Source organism: Fonsecaea nubica, assembly GCF_001646965.1.
Source record: "Fonsecaea nubica strain CBS 269.64 chromosome Unknown Scaff22, whole genome shotgun sequence".
In the NCBI taxonomy this organism is placed as follows: domain Eukaryota; kingdom Fungi; phylum Ascomycota; class Eurotiomycetes; order Chaetothyriales; family Herpotrichiellaceae; genus Fonsecaea; species Fonsecaea nubica.
The window spans coordinates 349,932-370,689 of record NW_019173695.1 but is presented as its reverse complement, the minus strand read 5'-3'; the positions used below and the strand labels follow the sequence as shown (position 1 = coordinate 370,689).

At 53.3% G+C, this 20,758-nt stretch overlaps 8 protein-coding genes across 8 annotated transcripts; 4 read left to right on the top strand and 4 right to left on the bottom strand.

The window, feature by feature from the left end:
• Positions 1 to 1,364: 1,364 nt before the first annotated feature.
• AYO20_04372 (hypothetical protein) lies at positions 1,365 to 2,950 on the top strand (the record flags this gene model as incomplete). Its single annotated transcript, XM_022642670.1, has 4 exons — positions 1,365 to 2,045; positions 2,104 to 2,499; positions 2,592 to 2,774; positions 2,834 to 2,950. 4 exons carry the CDS (start codon positions 1,365 to 1,367, stop codon positions 2,948 to 2,950), a joined length of 1,377 nt encoding a protein of 458 aa, XP_022501488.1.
• A 534-nt stretch (positions 2,951 to 3,484) lies between these two features.
• AYO20_04371 (1-pyrroline-5-carboxylate dehydrogenase) lies at positions 3,485 to 5,320 on the top strand (the record flags this gene model as incomplete). Its single annotated transcript, XM_022642669.1, has 5 exons — positions 3,485 to 3,526; positions 3,600 to 3,707; positions 3,788 to 4,089; positions 4,172 to 4,233; positions 4,311 to 5,320. The coding sequence occupies 5 exons, from the start codon at positions 3,485 to 3,487 to the stop codon at positions 5,318 to 5,320; spliced, it is 1,524 nt and encodes a 507-aa protein (XP_022501487.1).
• A 147-nt stretch (positions 5,321 to 5,467) lies between these two features.
• On the bottom strand, positions 5,468 to 7,079 carry AYO20_04370 (hypothetical protein; the record flags this gene model as incomplete). The annotated part of the gene is made up of 2 exons (XM_022642668.1): positions 5,468 to 6,401; positions 6,463 to 7,079. The coding sequence occupies 2 exons, from the start codon at positions 7,077 to 7,079 to the stop codon at positions 5,468 to 5,470; spliced, it is 1,551 nt and encodes a 516-aa protein (XP_022501486.1).
• A 648-nt stretch (positions 7,080 to 7,727) lies between these two features.
• Positions 7,728 to 9,693, bottom strand: AYO20_04369 (hypothetical protein; the record flags this gene model as incomplete). The annotated part of the gene is made up of 5 exons (XM_022642667.1): positions 7,728 to 8,317; positions 8,382 to 8,526; positions 8,622 to 8,797; positions 8,853 to 9,126; positions 9,199 to 9,693. The coding sequence occupies 5 exons, from the start codon at positions 9,691 to 9,693 to the stop codon at positions 7,728 to 7,730; spliced, it is 1,680 nt and encodes a 559-aa protein (XP_022501485.1).
• Positions 9,694 to 10,977: 1,284 nt separating this feature from the next.
• Positions 10,978 to 12,330, bottom strand: AYO20_04368 (hypothetical protein; the record flags this gene model as incomplete). Its single annotated transcript, XM_022642666.1, has 1 exon — positions 10,978 to 12,330. One exon carries the CDS (start codon positions 12,328 to 12,330, stop codon positions 10,978 to 10,980), a length of 1,353 nt encoding a protein of 450 aa, XP_022501484.1.
• An 833-nt stretch (positions 12,331 to 13,163) lies between these two features.
• Positions 13,164 to 15,188, top strand: AYO20_04367 (hypothetical protein; the record flags this gene model as incomplete). Its single annotated transcript, XM_022642665.1, has 8 exons — positions 13,164 to 13,340; positions 13,433 to 13,457; positions 13,513 to 13,693; positions 13,762 to 13,786; positions 13,863 to 14,002; positions 14,077 to 14,431; positions 14,515 to 14,754; positions 14,841 to 15,188. The coding sequence occupies 8 exons, from the start codon at positions 13,164 to 13,166 to the stop codon at positions 15,186 to 15,188; spliced, it is 1,491 nt and encodes a 496-aa protein (XP_022501483.1).
• A 532-nt stretch (positions 15,189 to 15,720) lies between these two features.
• On the bottom strand, positions 15,721 to 18,708 carry AYO20_04366 (hypothetical protein; the record flags this gene model as incomplete). Its single annotated transcript, XM_022642664.1, has 8 exons — positions 15,721 to 16,720; positions 16,782 to 16,949; positions 17,031 to 17,080; positions 17,188 to 17,607; positions 17,668 to 17,762; positions 17,841 to 18,103; positions 18,157 to 18,205; positions 18,606 to 18,708. The coding sequence occupies 8 exons, from the start codon at positions 18,706 to 18,708 to the stop codon at positions 15,721 to 15,723; spliced, it is 2,148 nt and encodes a 715-aa protein (XP_022501482.1).
• Positions 18,709 to 18,879: 171 nt separating this feature from the next.
• On the top strand, positions 18,880 to 20,667 carry AYO20_04365 (hypothetical protein; the record flags this gene model as incomplete). Its single annotated transcript, XM_022642663.1, has 1 exon — positions 18,880 to 20,667. The coding sequence occupies one exon, from the start codon at positions 18,880 to 18,882 to the stop codon at positions 20,665 to 20,667; it is 1,788 nt and encodes a 595-aa protein (XP_022501481.1).
• Positions 20,668 to 20,758: the final 91 nt, after the last annotated feature.

The window sequence follows — 20,758 nt, the reverse complement described above, 5'->3', positions numbered from 1 at the left end:
ACGTCGATTTCCACATCCAGGTCCTTTTCCCTGAGCTTGTGGGACTGCACCTCGAGCTCATCCGGAACTTCTGGCGCAGGAGTCCAGTAATGGCGTTGTCCGAGAGGGTCAATGTCGGCCTTGAGATGTCCAAGGGTCTCGTATGCCCGAACGAGGCTTTTCACATTTATATACGTGCCGACGTCTGCTATGGTCCGGTCGCCGAGATCCTGTGCAGAAGTAGAGGTGGACGGGAACCCTGGTGACTGCACTCTTACCGTGCGAGCCTCCAAGTTTCGAAAGTACATCTGCCATGATTTGTCGACGGCGTCAGGGGTTGTCTTCCACTGTGCATACATATTATCGAAGTAGTCTGCAGCATTTCCTTGAAGAAAGCTTTCAGACGGATTCTAGATGGACCTCGCTCCAAATCAGCACATAAACAGAGGCAGTCATGAACAAAAGATCGAGACGCTGTCTGAGTTATCGCGCCATTCACTTACGGGAGAAACATGATGGTGGTGTGGTACGGCGGTGGAGGCTGCTCGCCAACAAGGAAGTCTCCTGCCGGTAGGATATTGCAGCCTCGCCATTGTCTGCACGTGGACGAGATCACACCGTCTGGCGCAGCCATGCCGCATATTCATGTTTGCGTGATCGAATTGGTTGAATGAGGTAGATGCGAAGCCAGTATCTCAGGCCGGTCTAATCAGTGCGGCTGTACACCTGGCTGCATGCAAGGCTTTGATCTTGTCCATCATCTATCTATAGGCGGTTGGTCTAGGTAGGCACATACTAGGAGTGTCTTGCCTCGTATGCCCTGCCTGCCGTGTCATTACTGGATGCTGTTCTCCCGGGAGGTGCGGCCATAGAAGAACCGAGTGCCCATCTTGCCCACATTCCCAGGCAATTGTACATCACCACGCGATAGTGAAAGTTGTAGCTCAACACGCCCAAAAACTATCGGGCCGATGTTGGTGGGGGCCTGTGTGGCTGTTCCCGATATATATCGTGCCGAGAGATCAGATCGAAGCTTGGACCATTGCGGACCACACTGTATCCCTGGCAGATTACCGCATCCAGAACCAGAGAAAGGGGCAGGCTTGTTCTAGTCAAGTTCTCAGATTTTCTCCCGATTACGAAGTGGGACCATCGCCAACTTGCCTAGCCACCCGACACTATCACAATCATTGATGTGCCCACACTAGGCTAAGAAGTACAATGCTCCGGGAATGTCACTCACATGAGCTAAAGGTGATGCTGCCGGAAGGCCGATCTCGAGACGGTAATCCTACCGCACCTATGAAGCACAGGCAAGGCGTCGACTTGAGAGGGAGGAATCTGGTGTGGAATTGCCAATGAAGTTCTACAAGTCACCGAACACGATGCCAGCAGAATCTGCACTGGGGCGTATCATGAAACCGTCCTACTACTGGGCAGCATGGGCAAAAGGGCATTCGCGTCGCAATTTTGGCTGGCTGGGAACATGGGGCCTTCAACGACCACCATGGGGATGCACACGACCGCGGGCACCATTCAAACGACGAAACTTCTCTGTCGCTGTTCAGCTGCAGGCTGCGGCGGTGGTCAAGGTTCCTACCATGGCTGAATCCATCTCTGAAGGCACACTGAGTGTGATGTTGAAGAAGGTCGGGGACTTCGTTGAGGTGGACGAAGAAATTGCCACCATCGAAACCGACAAGATTGACGTTTCGGTACTTGCTCCAGAAGCTGGAATCCTCCAAGAGATCTTTGTGAACGAAGGAAGCACGGTCATTGGCGGAGAACAAATCGCCCGGATTGAGATTGACCTGGGACGACCACTTTCGAAGGAAGACACATCAGCACGACCAGGGGATGTTTTGGGGGTTTCAGAGGCTTGGACTGGAGAGATTGTTGCGCCTGAACTGACAAAACCGGCTCACCAGCCCATTGACCCCATCGAAGAACCAAAATTAGCGACTCCTACACCTAAACCACGGAAGCTCACCAACGTGGAGCCTGAGCTAAACCCTGCTGGCTCGACAGCCGCTCCCTCCATGCCTGGCGACCGCGGTAAAAGAAGCGTAAGCTACAAGGGAAAGATGATACGATATGGCCTGGCAACCAATTGACTACTTGCAGGTTAAAATGAGTCGAATGAGGATGACCATAGCAGACCGTCTGAAGCAGTCCCAGAATACGGCGGCATCACTAACCACTTTCAACGAAGTCGACGTGTCTGCCCTGGTGAGATTGAGGCGCAAATACAAGGATGAGATCCTTGAATCGCATGGTGTCAAGATCGGTTTCATGGGTGCTTTTACCAAAGCCGCAACATTGGCCCTGAAGGCGTTTCCCCAGGTTAACGCGTCCATCGAAACGGACGAACAGGGTGACGCTATGGTGACCTACAGGGACTATGTCGACATCAGCGTCGCCGTATCCACCCCCAAAGGTCTCGTGACGCCCGTTGTCCGTAACTGTGAGAGACTGAGTGTGGTGGAGATTGAGCGGGCAATCGCACACTATGCGCAAAAGGTAGGCCAACCCATCGCCTACCACTCTTCTCTCCCCATATCCTGATGGGATTGTTGATCACCAGATACTGAAGATGATCATCATAATCATAGGCTCGAAACGGTCGGATTTCCATGGACGACCTGGCAGGCGGCAACTTCACCATCAGCAATGGAGGCGTTTTCGGGTCAATGATGGGCACTCCTATCATCAATCTGCCTCAGACGGCAGTACTGGGTGTCAATGCCATCAAAGAAAGGCCTGTGGCTATCGACGGGAAGGTTGAGATTCGACCTGTAAGCCTGCCTACACCACTGACGTTCCGTCATTCTCCCGATGTCTGACTTATCGACAGATGATGTATCTTGCACTCACGTATGATCACCGACTAATTGACGGCCGTGAATCGGTGGGATTCCTGGTCAAGCTCAGAGACTACCTGGAGGACCCAGTCCGGATGTTACTAGAGTAATCACACATATATCTCGGCATCTGATACCCGGTGTTCAAAAAGTATAGAGAACAAGTCCCAAAATACCTATGGTAGACGTGTTAGGCGCCCGAGACACGGGAGAATCAGTTTCTGAGAAGGGTGTCGAGCCCTCTGGGGAATGAATCGTGGCTGCTACGAGACGGCCCAAGCAGCGGCGCTTGTGTTTCGGTCGGTCCGTATCGGATCGGCTCAGAGACCGCCATCGTCTATTGCATAACGCAGCGCATGACTATCGGAGACTGTTCACAGCCTCGCCGAATAAAATGCTCCATAGATACGTATGTGCAGCGGGAACTAGTCCTCGTTGAATGAGCTACTTTGACTCTTGATCCCAAATCTGTCCCTGTTCGACAAAGGGCCGTCGCTTCTGCTATACAGATTTCCTCCTCTCCTCCAGACCAGATTCCCTTCACGCAGCCTTGCACAGCTCCAATGCGGTCAAGCAATCTTTTGAGACGAGGCCACCCTGCCGTATTGAACAGATCCAGGCCCTGTCTCCGACATATTCGCAACATGTCAATGTGGAACCCTCCCAGGTTCGAAAATGAACCCACGGTATGTCGGGAACTTTGCTTCGAAACACAAGAGCGGGGTTCCTCTGGATACTCAAAATTTGGTTCCATGACAGAAAGACTACGCAAAAGGCTCCCCGGAAAGAGCAGAGCTGGTTGCCGCGCTTCAAAGAGCCAAGCAGCAGCAGCCAGCAAAGATTCCTCTGGTTGTAAATGGTGTTACTGTAAGTCTAAACACTGAGCGACCGCCATCTTATATCGGCGGTACCTATTTGAAAGGCTATGTGCATGCCTCCCACAAAAGCCAGAGAGACGTCGCGCCACTGACGACCATGGGTCTACGACCATCCAGATCAATTCCGACACAAGCACCAAGCAAATCAACCCTTCACGACATGGTGAGGCAGTGGCCGAGTATGCTTCAGCAACGCCGCAGAATGTCAACGCTGCCATCGACGCTGCTCTGAGAGCAAAATCGGTGTGGGAAAACATGCCATTCGAAGACCGGGCCTCGATCTTCTTACGGGCTTGCGAACTCATTTCGACCAAACACCGCGCCGAGGTCGTTGCCACGACCATGTTGGGCCAGGGCAAGAATATCTGGCAGTAAGAAATCGACGCCGCCGCCGAGACGTGTGACTTCTTCCGTTACTACATCCAAGAATGTTGGGCCCTCTTTGGTCAACAGCCCCAGGTTCACCCGTCCGGCACATGGAACAAGCTCGAGTATCGGCCGCTGGAAGGCTTCGTGTACGCGATTGCACCCTTCAACTTTACAGCGCTCGGGGCCACGCTTGTCGGACCCGCTGCGCTACTCGGGAATGTAGTCATTTGGAAACCGTCACCTTCTGCCCTCCACTCGGCCTGGCTTCTGCACAAGATACTCCTTGAAGCAGGTCTACCCCAGGATGTGATACAGTTTGTGCCGGGTGATGCCGAGACCATAACAGATACGGTCCTCGCGCGCCGCGAGTTCGCGGGTCTCTCGTACATTGGCTCCACGGCCGTGTTCAAGGGCCTACAGAGGAAGATTGGCAATGCTATCGGCGACGGGGTCTTCGCGAGCTACCCTCGCGTGGTCGGCGAGACCGGCGGCAAGAACTGGACCATCGTTCATGCATCGGCGGACATTGGGAGCGCGGTGTGCAACACCGTCCGGTCGGCGTTCGAGTACCAAGGTCAGAAATGTTCGGCCCTCTCGCGCCTCTACGTGGCCAAGTCTGTCTGGCCGGACTTCCGCCGACAGCTCCAGGAACAGACGGCGCTTCTTCAGGTCGGGGACCCGGAGAACTTTGAGAACTTCATCAACCCGGTCATCCACGAGCGGTCGTTCGACAAGCTCAACGAGGTGATCGAATCGGCAAAGTCCGACCCCGAACTTGAACTCGTCGCCGGCGGCCAGGCGTCCAAGGAAGTCGGCTACTACGTGCACCCCACCGTCTATCGGACGAGGAATCCGAAGCACGACATCATGGTCCGCGAGCTATTCGGTCCCATCCTGGCCGTGTACGTGTACGACGACGACAAGTGGCAGGAGACGCTGGGACTACTCGATGGAACCTCGACTTACGCACTCACTGGGGCCATCTTTGCCCGAGACCCGATCGCCTCGCGACAGGCTCAAGAGGTCCTCAAACACGCGGCCGGTATGCTCTACCTCAACACCAAATGCACCGGCTCCGTGGTGGCGCAGCAGCCCTTTGGTGGTAGCCGGGATAGTGGCACCAATGATAAAACGGGAACCATGGCTCACCTTCAGCGGTTTACAAGCGTGAGGACCATCAAGGAGGAGTTTGGCTCATTGTCGCAAGTTTTGTATCCTTCCAATGAGGTGTAGGTCAGGACTTCGCATAACCTAAAGACCTGCTGTCTGCGTGTTATGTGATGAGGAATCTCACGATTGCATTTTAGGTCCCTACAAGGACTTCAAGTTGTATTGCAATCTTGCTCGAATTGAATCATCATCTGTTCACCCTCATCTCTTTCATTTTCCACGCCTGAACAATCCAAAGAACCGTCTTCGCAACTCAGCCTGCATCTCATTTAGCGAAGACTTCATCCTTTCCGCCGCGCCTTGGTTCTCGATCGCTCGACGAACAAGGTAGTACAGGCAGTCCTGGATCGAGCCCCATGAGAGACACTTGTACACACGTGGGATCCCGAGCTCGGTGAGCCTGTGCCGAGCGTCATTTTGATGCATTTGTGAAGGACTCGAGGCGGCCGATGATGACGGGTTGAGCGCCTTCAGTACTTCTCGTTGATGGTCTGCTTGGGCAAGTAGCTCGCAACCAATGTCATCCGCCATGCCTTGTAGCTGGCCGTAGTGTACTTCGTTTGCGAGGTCTCCCGTTTGGGAGAGCCGGCGGACCAGGCTCGAGGCCTTTCGAATCGACTCGGAATTGTGGCCCGCCAGGAATATCCTGGCGTGAGGAAATCCAGAAGCATCAGCAGCAGCAATACCAGCGCCACGGCTACCACTTTCGAAGCCCGGCCACGACTTGGTGATGATATCATGCGCGATGCTGTCGTAGCACTCGTCTGTCTCGCGCTTGGTGTCGTGAATCTTACTCCGGTTGTCGCTGCCAATGTAAGCTCCACGGACGAGCTTGATGCCCAGCGACCAGCCTTCCTTCTGAGCCAGGCGCAGATACCGCTCGACCGTCTGCCGGGATGACTTGAGATAGGCTTGAATGGTGGTCATCACCACCATCGAGTTCTCCCGGTTGAACTCGCGCATTAGGTCGATGGTCCAATTATCGATAGCCGGATGGTAGACTTGCTGTTCGGCATCAATCCAGAGGCGTTTACCCTGCGATTTCGCCTGGCGGCATATGTCTCTCAATGCTTCCCTCAATTCCGGTGATGGAGACCCCCCGTCTTTCAGCTGTTGGGCCACTCCCCCGCCAGCTCCCGTCAATCTATTGCGCACGCCGGAGGTTAGATGCGACGACTCGTCGAGGAAATGGTTGGGGAACTTACTTGACGCCGATGTAATCTCCTTCGCCAACGGCGTTCAGTGTTTTTAGGTTGACTTGTTTCCAATCTTCTACCTCCTGCCTCATCCTATGGCTGCGCGCCACCGTGGATTCCAACTCGTTCGCCGCTTGATGACCAGACTTGGCCATCACCTCCTTCGCGTAGCACAGTATGATCCCCGCATACCCCATGTTCTTGATCTGCTCGATCGTCCGCTGCACTTCGGCTTCGTTTCGCCCAGCGCAGAATTGTCTGTAGATGAGTGGCAGAACCATCGCGCGGATCAGTGGGTTTTTGTCCGCGTTCAGAAATACCGATTGGGAACCCGAGACTTTCTGGAGCAAGGCTAGCGAAGGTTTGTATAAAATCGGGAACTGAAATATCTTTCCTATTATGATGCTCCGGACGAGTGATGTAGACGACAGTCTTGAGAAAGGTCCTGGAGTCTCAGTGCCCGATCGTTGCTCTCCAGCCATTTGTAAATGGTAGTTGCCATCTTCGGAGGATTTCAACTTGTCCCCGGCAGCAGTGGTAGAGATCGATGCCCGTTTGCAAGAGAACCATCGCAATGCTCCCGATTGAGCGATGAATCTCCGAACCACGGCTGACTCCGCTGCCATAGTGACCAGTGAGCAGGGTGAGATATCCTGGAGAAAGAGCTGGCCCTTTAACGCAGAATAGCTGGCACAGAGGGCAAGGGTATAGGTAGCAGAACGACAATATTTGACCGACTGAGACCGTCTTCTTCCCGTACTAATTCGAAGCACCCGAGCAGGTGCTCGAGGGCTTACAGCGAGTCGGTAAGTGGCTCACCTGCCGCTGTCTTTTCCGACTACCTGTTTCCATGATCGGAAGGGGCTGAAAGGAACAGGCAAGCTTTCATCGTCTCGCCTCTACCGAGGATCCAGATAGAGGACCAAGGGCCAAGGTTGAATTCGAAATCACTCCCGATAATATCTATCGAGGTATCTGGAGACAATGACCCGGGATATCGGGGGGCTGCATATCTCAGTCGGATCATCGGGTTTGGCATGATTGCACGGTCCGCCATCCGATGTCTGAGTCTATCGGCTCGCGCATGGGATCAATTAGGTTCCCAGACGCTTCGCCAGCCGATCCTTGCGAAGACACGATCGTCATTGCCGCATCCGCACGGAAATACTACTTATCAAAAATCGGTTCCGCAATCGACGGCCTTCTTTTACACTGATATCGATCAACAATCGGGGGTTACACCTTGCAACGAAAATCCAATCATAGTAGATCGTTCAGATCCACTCATTGAACCCGTGGCTCGCAAAATCAAACCCAGTTTGCAGTGCATTTACGTCCAGATGATCTGCCAGAAGAAGCATCTGCTCGGGCGAGAAATCAAAGGTTTGAGCAAAGTCAGAAGATGAAACTGAAGCCCCCGGAGGGATCGCAATGGCTTGCTCCTCAAGCAGGACCAGAGGTTGTTCAAGACCATTGCCAGGCAGTTCGGCCATCGCCGCTCCATCGTCACCCGCTCGAGAATCAAGTCCAAGCTGGTGATCCTCTGATTGTACGCTGGGATTATGTCGTTGTTGATGAACCTGATCCACTTCGTGGTCTGATGCTGCCGTTCCTGGGCTGCGATTCTGGGCATTCAATGCATCGATGGTGTTCCACAGACGGTCGGCTAGTTCTGAGAGCCTCCGTAGCTCTCTTCGTCGGTACGGGGCAGCTTTGTTTCCTCCTGCTGCAATCTCATCAAGAATCTTGTGGCGCAGATCTTTGGTGGATGAGGATATTGATGCACCTCGAAGAATTTCGTCAACCATCGTGACCACGGATGATGCCGAACAAGCAAATTCCAAATCGAAGGGAAGAAATGTGTCTGCAGTCGTTGATTAGCCTTTTTGAAACTCTGCATTGAGGGAGCCACTGTCAAGTCGATGTACCAAGGAAACTGTGGCTGCTCAAGGCGCTGAGCATCTTGAGCGTTTTGGTGGCAGAATCTGAGCATGTTTTCAACAGATCGCGTATTGAAGGTGGAATATAGACCTTCACACCATTGGAGCCGGGACGGAGGGACTGTAGCGTCTCCTGAAGGAGACAGAGTAATAATGGTCTAGTGGCCAGGACGATACACTGAGAAGGGTGTTAGCTGAGTCCAGTTGCACCGCACAAAATTGGCGAACCTGATTGTAAAGCATTCTCAAATACAGTGCTCCTTTAGAAAGTGTTTCCAGAGAACTCTTAAACTTGAAATCTATAACTTCCTCGAGTTGTTTCGCAATATCGGCCATCTGCTTCAGAACCGATCTGACCTTTGAGAGATATGTATTCTCTAGGCTTCCATTCGCAGTGTACAGCTCTACTATCTGTAAGAAACGAGCACCGGGGGACGATGCGGGTCAGGCTGAACTCACCTGTCAAAATGGATGATACCATGCGACACAACTTGACGTGCATGACTAAGGTGGCGTCGCGTTGCGAGACTTGCTGAGGCGAAGGGAGAGACTGCTGAATGTGGCTATCTTGGGCGGAAATAGGCGCCCCAACCGCTGCAGACAAGGTACGGTCTAGGATGTAGGTTGTCCACCAAGCGTTCCGACACCTTTCGGTGAAACGATCCCCCAGCTGGAGAGGGGGCAATTCGGCATGCAGTCCCTCCACCAGAGCTATTCGTAGAGCTTGTCCAATCTGAAACCATGTCGAGCGATCGTTAGTCCAAGAGAATTTCTGAAGACGGTGCCTTCAGTGGGGATAACCAACATAGGAATAAGCGCTCTGTTTCATATCCAAACAGTAAAAGTACAAGGCAACGGTGGCAAGTACTTCGACGGCCAGAACGGGCTCTTCATAGAGCTCCGTAGTGTCTGGAAGGATAGACATCGCACGGACGAAGTAATCCGTTGATGATGTGTTGTCTGGCGAATTTCGAACGTTGAGGAAGCCTTTCCCCAGTGCGAGGAGAAGGAGACATTGGATGTACCAGAGTTTGTGTGCACGAGCCTTCTGCGAACCTTGATTATAGAATTCATGGAGATTTTGCAGAAATTCGTACTCGTCGAACAACCGAAGAATTCCGCCCAGGTGGAAGTTGACCGTATTAACGAGGTAGATGGCATAATCGAGTGATGGCAGTCGGCTCAGATCAAGCGTCATGTCAGAGTTTACTCTCTTCAAGGAAAGATCGTAGGCGTTGCCGTCCAAGGAGAATGGATCGTCCTCAATTTCACCGCCGTCTTTGAGGCTTGACCTGATCATGGTCGCCACACGGATGTTGAAGGACCATGTCGAGCATGCACCCACGTATACTGCACAGTCCCGGTCAGCAAACAGCACACTTACTTCTGAAGTCACGCTCTCCCAAAATAAAATCGAGTGGTGTCTTACGCCAGCGTTTCCGCTGATTCAGCCTGTTTGGCAGGAACTGCGGGGAGATGGCACTGGGATTCCGACCTTCGGGAAAGTCGACGGACGTCTCTACAGCGCGACGAGGAGAGGGTAGCAACTCATTTTGGGACACACGCCGAGTACTCCTTGCGGGAGGTGAGGTTGAATGATGGAGACGTGCTCGTTTCCGTGGCGGCGGTGAAGGCCTACTGTCAAGTCAGGTAACATGCAGTTGGAAGAAGAGGTGAAGACATGACCGTTCATCATGACTGTCCTGCCTCTCTGCGGATGTAAAGACGCATTCTTTGGATCTCTTTTTGCACCGATCACAAGGCTGAGTGCCTGAGCATTTCAATTTGCTGTGTCGGCAAAAGAAACAGCTGTGTGTGACAGAGCAGTCAGCATCTCGAAAATGATTCGACGCATAAGCTATACGGGGTGGACTTACGCGGCAGGGACGCGACGAACTACCGGTTGAGACACTTGATCATTCATGCTGGGTGAGTATTCTCTTCAGACCATCAGGAGGACTGTTTGCAGATTTGCAGAGAACGGATCGAAGGTCGATAGAAATTCGGGTCGACCGATACGTGCGGAGGGAGATGAGTGGCAGACGGCAAGACTACGTCGTGAGCCGACGTCGGGACCGCCGAATGGTATCTGTCAGGAATAGTGCCTCAATCCCTTGCAAAAAGACGGAATATCGCGCCGGTTGTGGCTGATTATTAGGCACTATAGCAGATAAGGATAACCTGTCAGGACGTTCCAGACAGTATCATTGCACCATTCCCTAATGGCAATGGACGTGCTGGGCGCCAGTATTGGTGCCTCACCGAGAATTCGAGTTGTTTGAGACAAAGTGTCCTCTCTTTGTCTACCTACATTGCCTGCACAAGTCACCTTATCTTCATTCGAGATATGGCAATCTACTCTACACTATGGCGGCTGCCGCTGAAAGTGTCCAGGCCTATGAGACTGCGGCGGAATACTAAGGAAGAGCTCTTAATCCGTACCTCCATCAGGTAGGTGCCATCAGGTCGGCGTCTATCTACATCTAGACTCTTTGGGTAGACATCGGGGAAAGTTCTTGATCACGACGACAGTAAGTACAGGCACATCAACCCGTTACATGGACGAGGCCTTATTCCGAGCCACTTATGCAATATTACTCAATCTCCGCTGTCTAACCTCAAGGCGGGACCACCTCGACGACACCACCCTCCCGTCCTTGATGGTCGCCAACAGGTGCTGGTCAGGCCGATCGAGGACCGCAATATCCTCGAGTGGATTAGCATTCAAGATCAAAAAATCGGCCAAGAAGCCGGGAGCAATGCGGCCGAGAGTCTCTTCTCTCTGGATGAGTCTTGCCGCATTGACCGTGGCACTCTGGATGATCTGTAACGGTGTTTGCACCTGGCTGCGGATCACGAACTCGTTTGTCTGAGCAGGATGCATTGGACCCAGGAGATCGGTGCCGAAGCAGATCGTTACCCCAGCATCCGTCGCGATTTTCAACGCTCGCAAGCCAGACTCGAGCACTTCGCGATTTTTTTGAGCTGAAAAGGGAGGGAGGAAGCCTGAGAACTCTGGCCTTGCCATGGTGGCATACACCACGAGCGTGGGAGTCAGGAAAACACCCTTACCGGCCATGAGACGCGCGGTTTCCTCATCTAGGAGATTCCCGTGCTCGATTCCGCGAACCCCGTGAGAGATGGCCTGTTGAATGGCCTGAGGCGTGTAGGCGTGGGAGGTGACATATGTGCGGGCATTGGTGGCAACGGTGACAATGGCCTTGATCTCTTCGTCGGAGAACTGGACCTGGTCAATGCGATCCGTCGGGCTGGCGACTCCTCCGCCGCTCATGATTTTGATAAAATCGGCCCCGCGCCGAAGCTCTTCACGAGCATATTTGAGGCAGTCTGGAACGCCGTCCACGACCCGGGTCATGTCGTGACCTCCGGCGCCACAGGCGCAGCAGATCCCCCTCGAATCATGTGCCTTGCGCAAGTCTCCGTGACCTCCCGTTTGGGACAATCCCTTGCCAGAAATGAAGAGTCTTGGGCCCGGGTGCACGCCGTCCTCGATCGCCTGTCTCATAGCTGGCGTGGCTCCAGCGCAGTCCCGGACGCTGGTGAAGCCCCGATCCAACATTCCCTGACATAGATTTGGCTGTCGGAGCAGGGAGGTGCTGTGGTCCATGTGGAATGTCTCATTCATTCCGGCGTTCCCAGCCACCGCCATTATGTGGACGTGGCAATCGATGAGGCCCGGCAAGATGTATTTGTCCCTAGCGTCGATCACCGTGGTCCCATCATTCGTCGTCGGTCGAGTGTGTTCTTGCTCTGAAACTTCGGTGACAAGTCCTCCCTCAATTCGGATTGTTGCGTTCTTGATCACCTGGCCCTGCAGAGGATCTATCAGATTCACTCCGGTCAGGACATACGCCTCTTGGGGCAGTGCTGTCCATGGCTTGATCGCCAATTCCATGTCCAGCTTCTGAAGATCCATTTCTTGCACCATTGTACCCGGAGATCAGTCGACTTTATTGCCGCCTTTTGATCTGACGGAGGTGAGGTGGAAACGAATACATGTGGTGGTCAGTCTCCCAGTGATATATAAAAGGGGGAATCTGACGAGAGCGCTCTCCTCACAGGACTGAAGGCACGAAATTCACCCTAGGCAAGGAAGGGGCTCCGACTTGGCGGTGCCGCTTTCATCTCCATGGTTCTCCCTCTCTCGCAACCTTCCTGCATTCTCTATCAAGCCGTATCGCGTGAGATGCAGTGGGGCGAGACACATGCGGGAATCTGATGGTGATTGGTGGGGTACACGCACCCGACTTCGAAGTGGATCTGGTGGAGAAGCACCAAAGAACATTGCACCACCACAAGTTCCTGATTGCTTTGCAACACCTACATGGCACCCCAGATTAACAAAGAAACAGCGAAATCAAGTGATGAGACTAATGATTTTGCTGGTCCTTGCCGAGTCCGCATCGGTTCCTGACCCGAGTGTTATCTTTGCAGCGCAAGTTCTATCTTGCTTCCCGATCACCGTCCTGATAGCGAGCCCGTCACGGGTTTATGGCACATGAGGTTTTCGGTACATGCTTCGCAAGGGGCTCAGTACTAGTCGGATATCTAGACTGAGGATGAGGGGCTTCGTTGAGGGGCTTCGTCGTGGATCTTGGAAGCGTCTCGACCGACACTCAACAGGAAGCTACGAGCCGACAGTTTCCATTAGTATTTATCTGCCCTCTCCTCCACGAGGCATTTGTTGTGAGCTCAAGATTCATCCGTTCTCATTCTTTCGAACAGACCCCCGACTCGACATTTCGAAAGATGGACGACACCACCCCGGCCCAACAAAATGACAAGAACAATGCTCTCACCACCACTGCCACCACAGGACCCTCCACCAAAGAGGAGCAATTCGACCTCTTGGTGCAGGACCCTCCACCAAACGAAGCAGAAGAGAGACGGCTGCGCAACAAGATTGACAGAGTGATCTTGCCTCTTGTGAGTCCTGTCTTTTGTTGTTTTCTTTGCCTTTTTGGCGACGTTTCCCCTTCAACGTATCCAATATCCCAAAGTCTGACTGAATGCTACAGATGGCGCTCGTGTTTTTTTCTCAGTGTATGTATACCAAACGTATTTTCCAATATAAAATCATCGGACCAACATGGATCAGACGTCGACAAACAAAGCTTGAGCTATGCCGCAGTCTTTGGTCTGGTCACCGACCTCGATCTGCATGGTAGACAATACTCATGGCTGAGCTCCATCTTTTACTTGGGCCAGCTGCTCTCAGAGTTTCCTTTTATCTATCTGATGAGTCGACTGCCTCTGGCTAGATTTGTCGGAGTTACAGTGTAAGTGGCTTCTGGCACACGCCTCTTACCAACCCAAGGAGAGCCGGCTTGCTGACTACATTGAACAGGATCATCTGGGGCATCATTTGCATGGTCAGCCACCTACACTCCCTTTTACTGCCCCTGTAGGATCTACGCGGAGGCCAAATCTAATTCAAACTGCCGCTAGTGTTTGGCCGCTTGCAATTCTTTCTCTTCGATGATGGGTGTGAGGTTCATCCTGGGCTTTGCCGAGGGAGCTGTCCAGCCTGCGTTCGTCACCTTGACGAGTATTTGGTACAAGAAGAGAGAACATCCTATGCGGATCGGGTGAGCTCCCATCTTAATACAGCCGACCCGGAAAAAAATCGAGGCACAGCTGACACCCTTCTTTCCGTGCACAGTATCTGGATTAGCTGCAATGGCCTGGCCCAGGTCTTGGGTGCATTGATGATGTACGGCATCGGCAAAAACCCAACCGCTATTGCTGCCTGGAGAATTATGTTCCTCGTCTGCGGTGCCATTACAATCTTTGCGGGTATTCTGTTCACCCTGGCCATGCCCAGTGGTCCGGAATCTGCCTGGTTTCTCACGCCAGCCGAACGCATCGCCGCGAAGAAACGACTCCAGCTTGAGAGCGAGGGGGGTGACCGGACCAACTTTGCCCCTGGCCAGCTCAAGGAGGCTCTCTTGCAGGTCCGCACCTGGCTCAATCTGGGATTCGGCATTCTTATCACCCTTCCCGCTCCTGTCCTTGTGGTGAGTCCCCGCCATTCTTTGATCTGCCTGAAGGAGAGAAAGATCTTCAACGCACGCTTTTTGACCGTCGAACCATGCTTTAGTTTGCCTCCTTGATCATCAACTCTCTCGGCTACGACAAATACGAGACCATGCTCTACACCTCTCCTTCCGGCGCCGTCCAGATTTTCTTCATCTGGGTCGGCATTGCCTTGTGCTTCATCTGGCCCAACCGCCGGTGCTGCATCATCGTGGGACTCGTCATGATTCCCCTGACGGGCATCATTTTGCTTTTCACCCTCCCTCTGACGGCAGGATGGGGGATGATCGTTGCATCATGGCTGGTATGAATCCCCTCCGACCATCTTCCCCCTCTCTGTCTCTCTTTTTTTGTGGACGTGAACACTTATCTAGACTCCTCCCTTCGCAGGCCTCCGTCATCTCAAACATATTCAGTCTCGTTCTGAGCCTCAGCGCATCCAACGTGCGAGGAAATACCAAAAAGGCCGTCGTCAATGCCTTATTTTTCATCGGGTACGCGGCTGGCGCCGTCATCGGCCCACTCCTGTGGGACTCGAATTATGCGCCCCGATACCAACAGGGTCTCATCCTGGCACTTGTCAGCTGGATTGTCTTTGTTCTGGCGGTCATTGGATACTGGTACAGTTGCTATTGGGACAACAGGAAAAAGGCGAATTTGGGCGGGGTCTCTGTGGTTTACACCGATGGCAGGGAGGTCACTGACAAGGGTGACCCGACCTTCAGGTACACTTATTGAAAAGCCTGAATCGAGCATGGACGGGCATCGACCGAAGATAGCCGGGCGTAATTCTCTGAGTCGAGTGGAAGATGAGTCGTTTGTCTATCTAGCTTTCGACTGGCCCAATGTTGTTGATCACAAAGAAACTCGCCTGAGTATGCCGATGAGTCGACGGCTGGAGCCTTGAAGTCGTTCGTGCTTTGCTGGTGTCATCAAACTTGGAGTACACGTGGTGAAGATTTGAGGGGCAAACGATATAGATGATTCTTGATCAGATTTCGCGTTACTCGAGCTGCTACGTGTGGCTAATTATCCTCTATCCATTATCGCAGTTCCAGTCCTGTGAGATTAAGAAGATGCGGCGGCGGCGGCGGAGGAGGAGGAGGAGGAGGAGGAGGAGAAGAAGAAGAAGAAGGAGGGTTGAGACGGGAGAGAGGGAAGGACGTTTTGAATCTGGCGTAATTGAGAAAAGGCACGTTGATATCCTTGATCCATGTTATCTTTCCGCCTCTTGGTGAGGAGAGATGGAAAGATGATTCCTTGATCCCCCTCATGTGCTGAAACCAGCCTGGCCACGATCGTCTGGGGGGCTCGTGCCGAATTCATCCATCAAATCTCCCTCGCCGAAGATCTGAAAGCCATCAAACCCAAACAGTTGCAAGTCTTGGGCAGAGTAATACGCCGACAGGGACTCCCAAGTGGCAAAGTCCAAACCTCGATGGTCTTCCCGGTGGCCGCCGTGGTTATCTGGCCGAGCCGTTTGGCGTAAGTGAGGAAAGTGGTGCGCACGATCTGCTGCCAGCCGCGGCTCGAGGCCTCCTGACCACGACAGTTCGACAGGGTCATGCACACTCCCCTCCGCTGGAGAGGGTCTAGGTCCACTATCGACTTTATTCTGATGGTCATCATTTTCATCACCTGGCCGTGGTGGTAACGGCGACGCCAATGTCGAAGATGAGATCCCAGGACCACCTCTCCGGACATGCGCCCGTCTTCGAAGGCGAGCTACCGTGTTCTGTAAAAGTCGGACGAGCTTATACCCATGTCCTGCATTTTTGTCGCCTCCTGCCAGGAAATCCAAGGCTTCCATGCCCTGGTCGATAGCATGTTGAAATGACGGAAGCGCCTCGGACTCCTCGTGCTGGATGCTTCCCAAGAGAAGGATGACTGTGGCGGAGATGCATGAATGTAAGTCCGTGTAAGAAAACCGAGCAAGTAGAGACCGACGGTGAAGAGTGGCAATGGCCTCCAGAACTTTGAGAGCGGCCCCGACGCAGCGGGTCGATAACTCTCGCTGGACGGGCGTTTGCTCTCCGGTTTCTCTCCCATGCGGGACGCCGCCGTGCTGGCCCTTGAGATGGTTTTTCACGAGATCGAGTAAGGTCCGTCGACCTAGATCGACCCAAACCATCTGGTACATCATATCCAGGTGCAGGGTGGCCCGGACCTGAGCTTCGGAATGGTCCAAAATACTCGGCGGTAGTCGATCCTTCCACTGCTCGAGCAATGTTCGAATCTCGTTCAAGGCGATGAGATCCGAACCATCCAGTCTGTCTCCGATTGTCAGTCAGAAAAGCAAAAACGGCACTGTGCCCTGTTATTGAAACCAACCTCTTCCGAATTACCAGGCTGTGAAGCAGAGTGAGCTCTGTGAAAGCTGTCAGTCGATCCACTCGAGTAGGACAACTCTGGTCAATGTCGTCCAGGCGCGTTGGTAGTGAGATGGATATCTCCGTGGTTTGAAGCATCTCCGGATATCCTAGAGCCATGGAGATTCGGCTGTCGGAGTATAAGTATGTCAACCATTCAATCTCGGGGAGAAACCCTACCGTTCAATACAATACACTGTCCAGAACACACGCTTTTGCACTTCCCGGGCCTTCTCTGATATATTGGGCGAGCCATCCTTTCTATGAAAAGACAGGGCCACGCACATTCTCAACGCCATGCCGCTGTATGTGTATCCCATCTCCCTGTTGTCCGAGGGCATACCGTAAATCGATGTGAGAAGACATACCTGCACGCTAAGCAAGGAGGGTCGTCGGAGGGCTTGCGGGATCAGTCGTTGGGCCTGATTGAAATACTCGGCGCCAGGGAGGGTGTCTGAAGGATGATCATGTTGCTGTGTTTGCCTGTTCTGGTCCATGTTTGAGTCCAAGGAACGCAAATGCTTGAACGAGGCGCCCAGCGCCATGACCATTAGCGACAGGCACAGCAGTGTGTCGTCCACCTGACATTGCCCTCTCTTGGCTTGGAAAACCAGAGAAAAGACCTCTCTGAGCCATGTTTCCTCAAAATAAAACCAATTACTCTCCAAGTAGAGAAAGAAGGTCGAGAGATGAAAATCTGCCTCGGCCTCCGTGGGAAGACTCAACAGCGTATTTCCCACCACGGATGCGTTGTCTCCCGGCATCAGGATTTTGGATGTATAGAAAGCCTGCTACCCAAGGTTACTTGGCTGAGAAGTGAGCGCACGTGGAGAGGTCTTCATGCTCACCTTATGGCCCGTGGGAAAGGAGTGGTCGCCATCGTGCGAGACGACCTTTACAACACTGGAAAAGAATCCGTCGTGCGAGCCGGATACCTCATAGCCTTGACAAGCTTTTGTTAGATACTTTGGCTCATACAGCACCAGAGGCAGAGTGGAAGCCAAAAATCTTACTCACACACCTTGCTCTTGCACCTGGGCCGATCGGGGAGGCTGGCATTCCTGCTCCCGATGTGCATTCTGAAGAGGGCTATCAAAAGCAACCTTGGCCGGTTCTCGGAATTGTGACCCATGGACCAACATTTGGGCTCCTACTGATGAGCTATTTTTGTTGAGGATAAGGGATACTATTGTGGCTAGGTGCCGTGGCTCAAGGATGATACCGGGATAGATGTTCTGGCACTCGCTGTGCACTGCGTCCACGATACTGGCCAACGCATTCGATCTATAACCCAAAGGTTAGCCGATCCGATCACTACACTGAAAGACATGACGGACTCTAGGTGATCAGGTTCCCGTCCGAGGTCGTCAGTGCGGACCGTTTGGCCTGCCGCAGGCTCAAAGATGCAAAATGCATTGGCGTCGTGACAGTTCCTGCAACTCGCATCTCTACCAGGAAGACATTTCTTCTTTAGATTTCTGCATCGGCTGCAAGCCAATGCAACCCGCCTTCGCTTTTCAGGCCGCACTCTCGGGCGGAATCGTTTCGTTTGGTGAGGTACTTCCATCAGATACAGGCTGTCGATCGGATGAGGAAGTGAAGTTGTACGAGTGAGTGGATAAAGGGCCAGACATGTCGCAGATTAAATGCCACAACGGTTAGACCTACTTGGCCTAAGCTCTAGGTGGGAGCTAGGTACTAGGGTAGCTGTGACTTAATGGAGGACCTAGCAGATTAAAGCTTAGACCTCTGGCCCCCGCGCCCGGAGACACAGATCAGAGCTTACCCAGGTACCCCGACTCGTGCCAGCCGGGCGGGCCTCGAGGTGAGTGTAGGGCGGCATCACCCCCGTCCGAATCCGGGATGAGGCGCGAGTAGTTTTTACTCATCTTGGCGTTGGTCCCTCGCGACTGTTCAAGCAACCAGCCTGCCATCATAACATCACCCACTCATCCTTCTCGCGCCTCACCTCACCTCACCTCACCTCACGCGAGCTCGAAGCATCTGCAGGAGCCCTCATTCTCTTGCGCACAGTGAGTCCTCCTCTTTCAACCTTCGCAATGGCAGACAGAGCGAGCAATGTGCTGAAAAGGCTTCACCCGGAAGACGATGAAGCCGAGAGCCAGAAACGTGCCAGATCCAACAATGGCTCTCCTCGTCCCACAACCGCAGCCACCTCCGCCTCCTCTACGCCGATGGGATCAAAGCCAGATGCCGATGCGATAGTGGCTCGTGCTAAGGCTGCGGCTGCGGCCAAGGCGGCCGAACTGAAAGCGAAACTGGCAGCCATGAAGAATGGTGCAGCAACCTCGTCGCCTGCGATGGCAACGAGTGCGTCCCCCACCCCTCCTCTGAGTGCAGCCGACAGGATTGCCCAGATGAGGGCCCGTGTAGCGGCGGCAACTGGTCGAATAGCGACCCAGACTCAGCAAAGGCCATCAACGAATTACACCGCGCCAGCCTACAATGACGATATGTCCAAAGCACGAGGAGGATTGAACATTGGTATACACCCTGACTTGCTGGCCGATACCCAGCATGACGCTCAGAGGAACAAGGGGCGAGCGCCGCAGCCTAAGTTTGCAACTGCTATGGGAAACCGAAGAACAGAATCTCCTGCCCCGTTGCAACAAAAGGCACAGCTGGATCTCTCGGGGCCTTCGTTGGATGAACTCAAAGAGAACCCTTATTTCGATCCGAATCTGGGTTCGCGGAATGTACTACCCAAAGCCCGGCATTCTAGACAGCTGGTCTTCAACCAAAAGGGCAAATACATGCAACAAGCGGCGGCACTCCGACGACAAGCGCAATTGGAAGCTATGAAGAAGAAGATTGCGGAGCGCGCGAGGCAGGCTGGGTTGGAAGAGGATCTCGATACCGAAAAAGCGTTCCTTGTCCCTGCCCCGCCTGACCTGGAATGGTGGGACGAAGGTCTTGTTAATGGCAAATCCTATGATGCCATCTCCGATCCGGCAAATCTGAAAATCGATACCCCGGACAGCATCATCACAGTCTATATCCAGCACCCTGTTCTCATCGAGCCACCGCAGGAGAAGAACAATCCGGCACCGAAACCCATGTATCTCACATCCAAGGAACAGGCCAAATTGCGCCGTCAACGACGCATGGCTGATCTCAAGGAAGAGCAAGCCAAGATCCGACTAGGCCTCGTTCCACCTCCTCCGCCCAAAGTGAAAAAGAGTAACTTGATGCGTGTTCTCGGTGAGGAAGCCGTCAAAGATCCCACGGCTGTCGAGGCCCGCGTGAACAGGGAGATCGCAGAACGAGCAAGGAAGGCCGAAGAAGACAATCTGTCACGCAAATTATCGAAAGAACAACGCGCCGAAAAACTGGCGAAGCAGCAAGCCGAAGACGCCGCCCGTGGGATCCACATACGCGTTTACAAAATCGACTCGCTGGCCAACGGCAAACACAGATACCAAGTCTCTGTCAATGCGGACCAGAATAGGCTCACGGGCGTCGTCATCATGCACCCGAAAATGAACCTCGTCGTGGTCGAAGGCGGCGAACACAGCATCCGGAACTACGACAAGGTGATGCAGAACCGCATTCGATGGACCGAGATGGAAGCGCCCCGGTCTGTGGCAGAAGGGAACCGCGAAGCCCTGGCAAAGTGGCTCGAGGCCGAGGACGAGAATGGCGAACTGAAAGATCTGAGCTTGAACAAGTGCGAGTTGATCTTCAAGGGCGAGGAGAAACAGCGCAATTTCAAGCGGTGGCTGGGAGCCAGGGTGTGTGAGACAGACGCACAAGCTCGGGACGTGTTGAGCAGAGCAAAGATGGAGAACTTCTGGGCTCTGGCGAAGAGTTTCAAGAAGGAAGTCTGAAAGGACCCGTGGGAGGCAAAAAGGAGGTACATATATATACTCAAATATCGCAAAGCTGGCAAATACCCACGTATCAATAGGAGAAACCCGG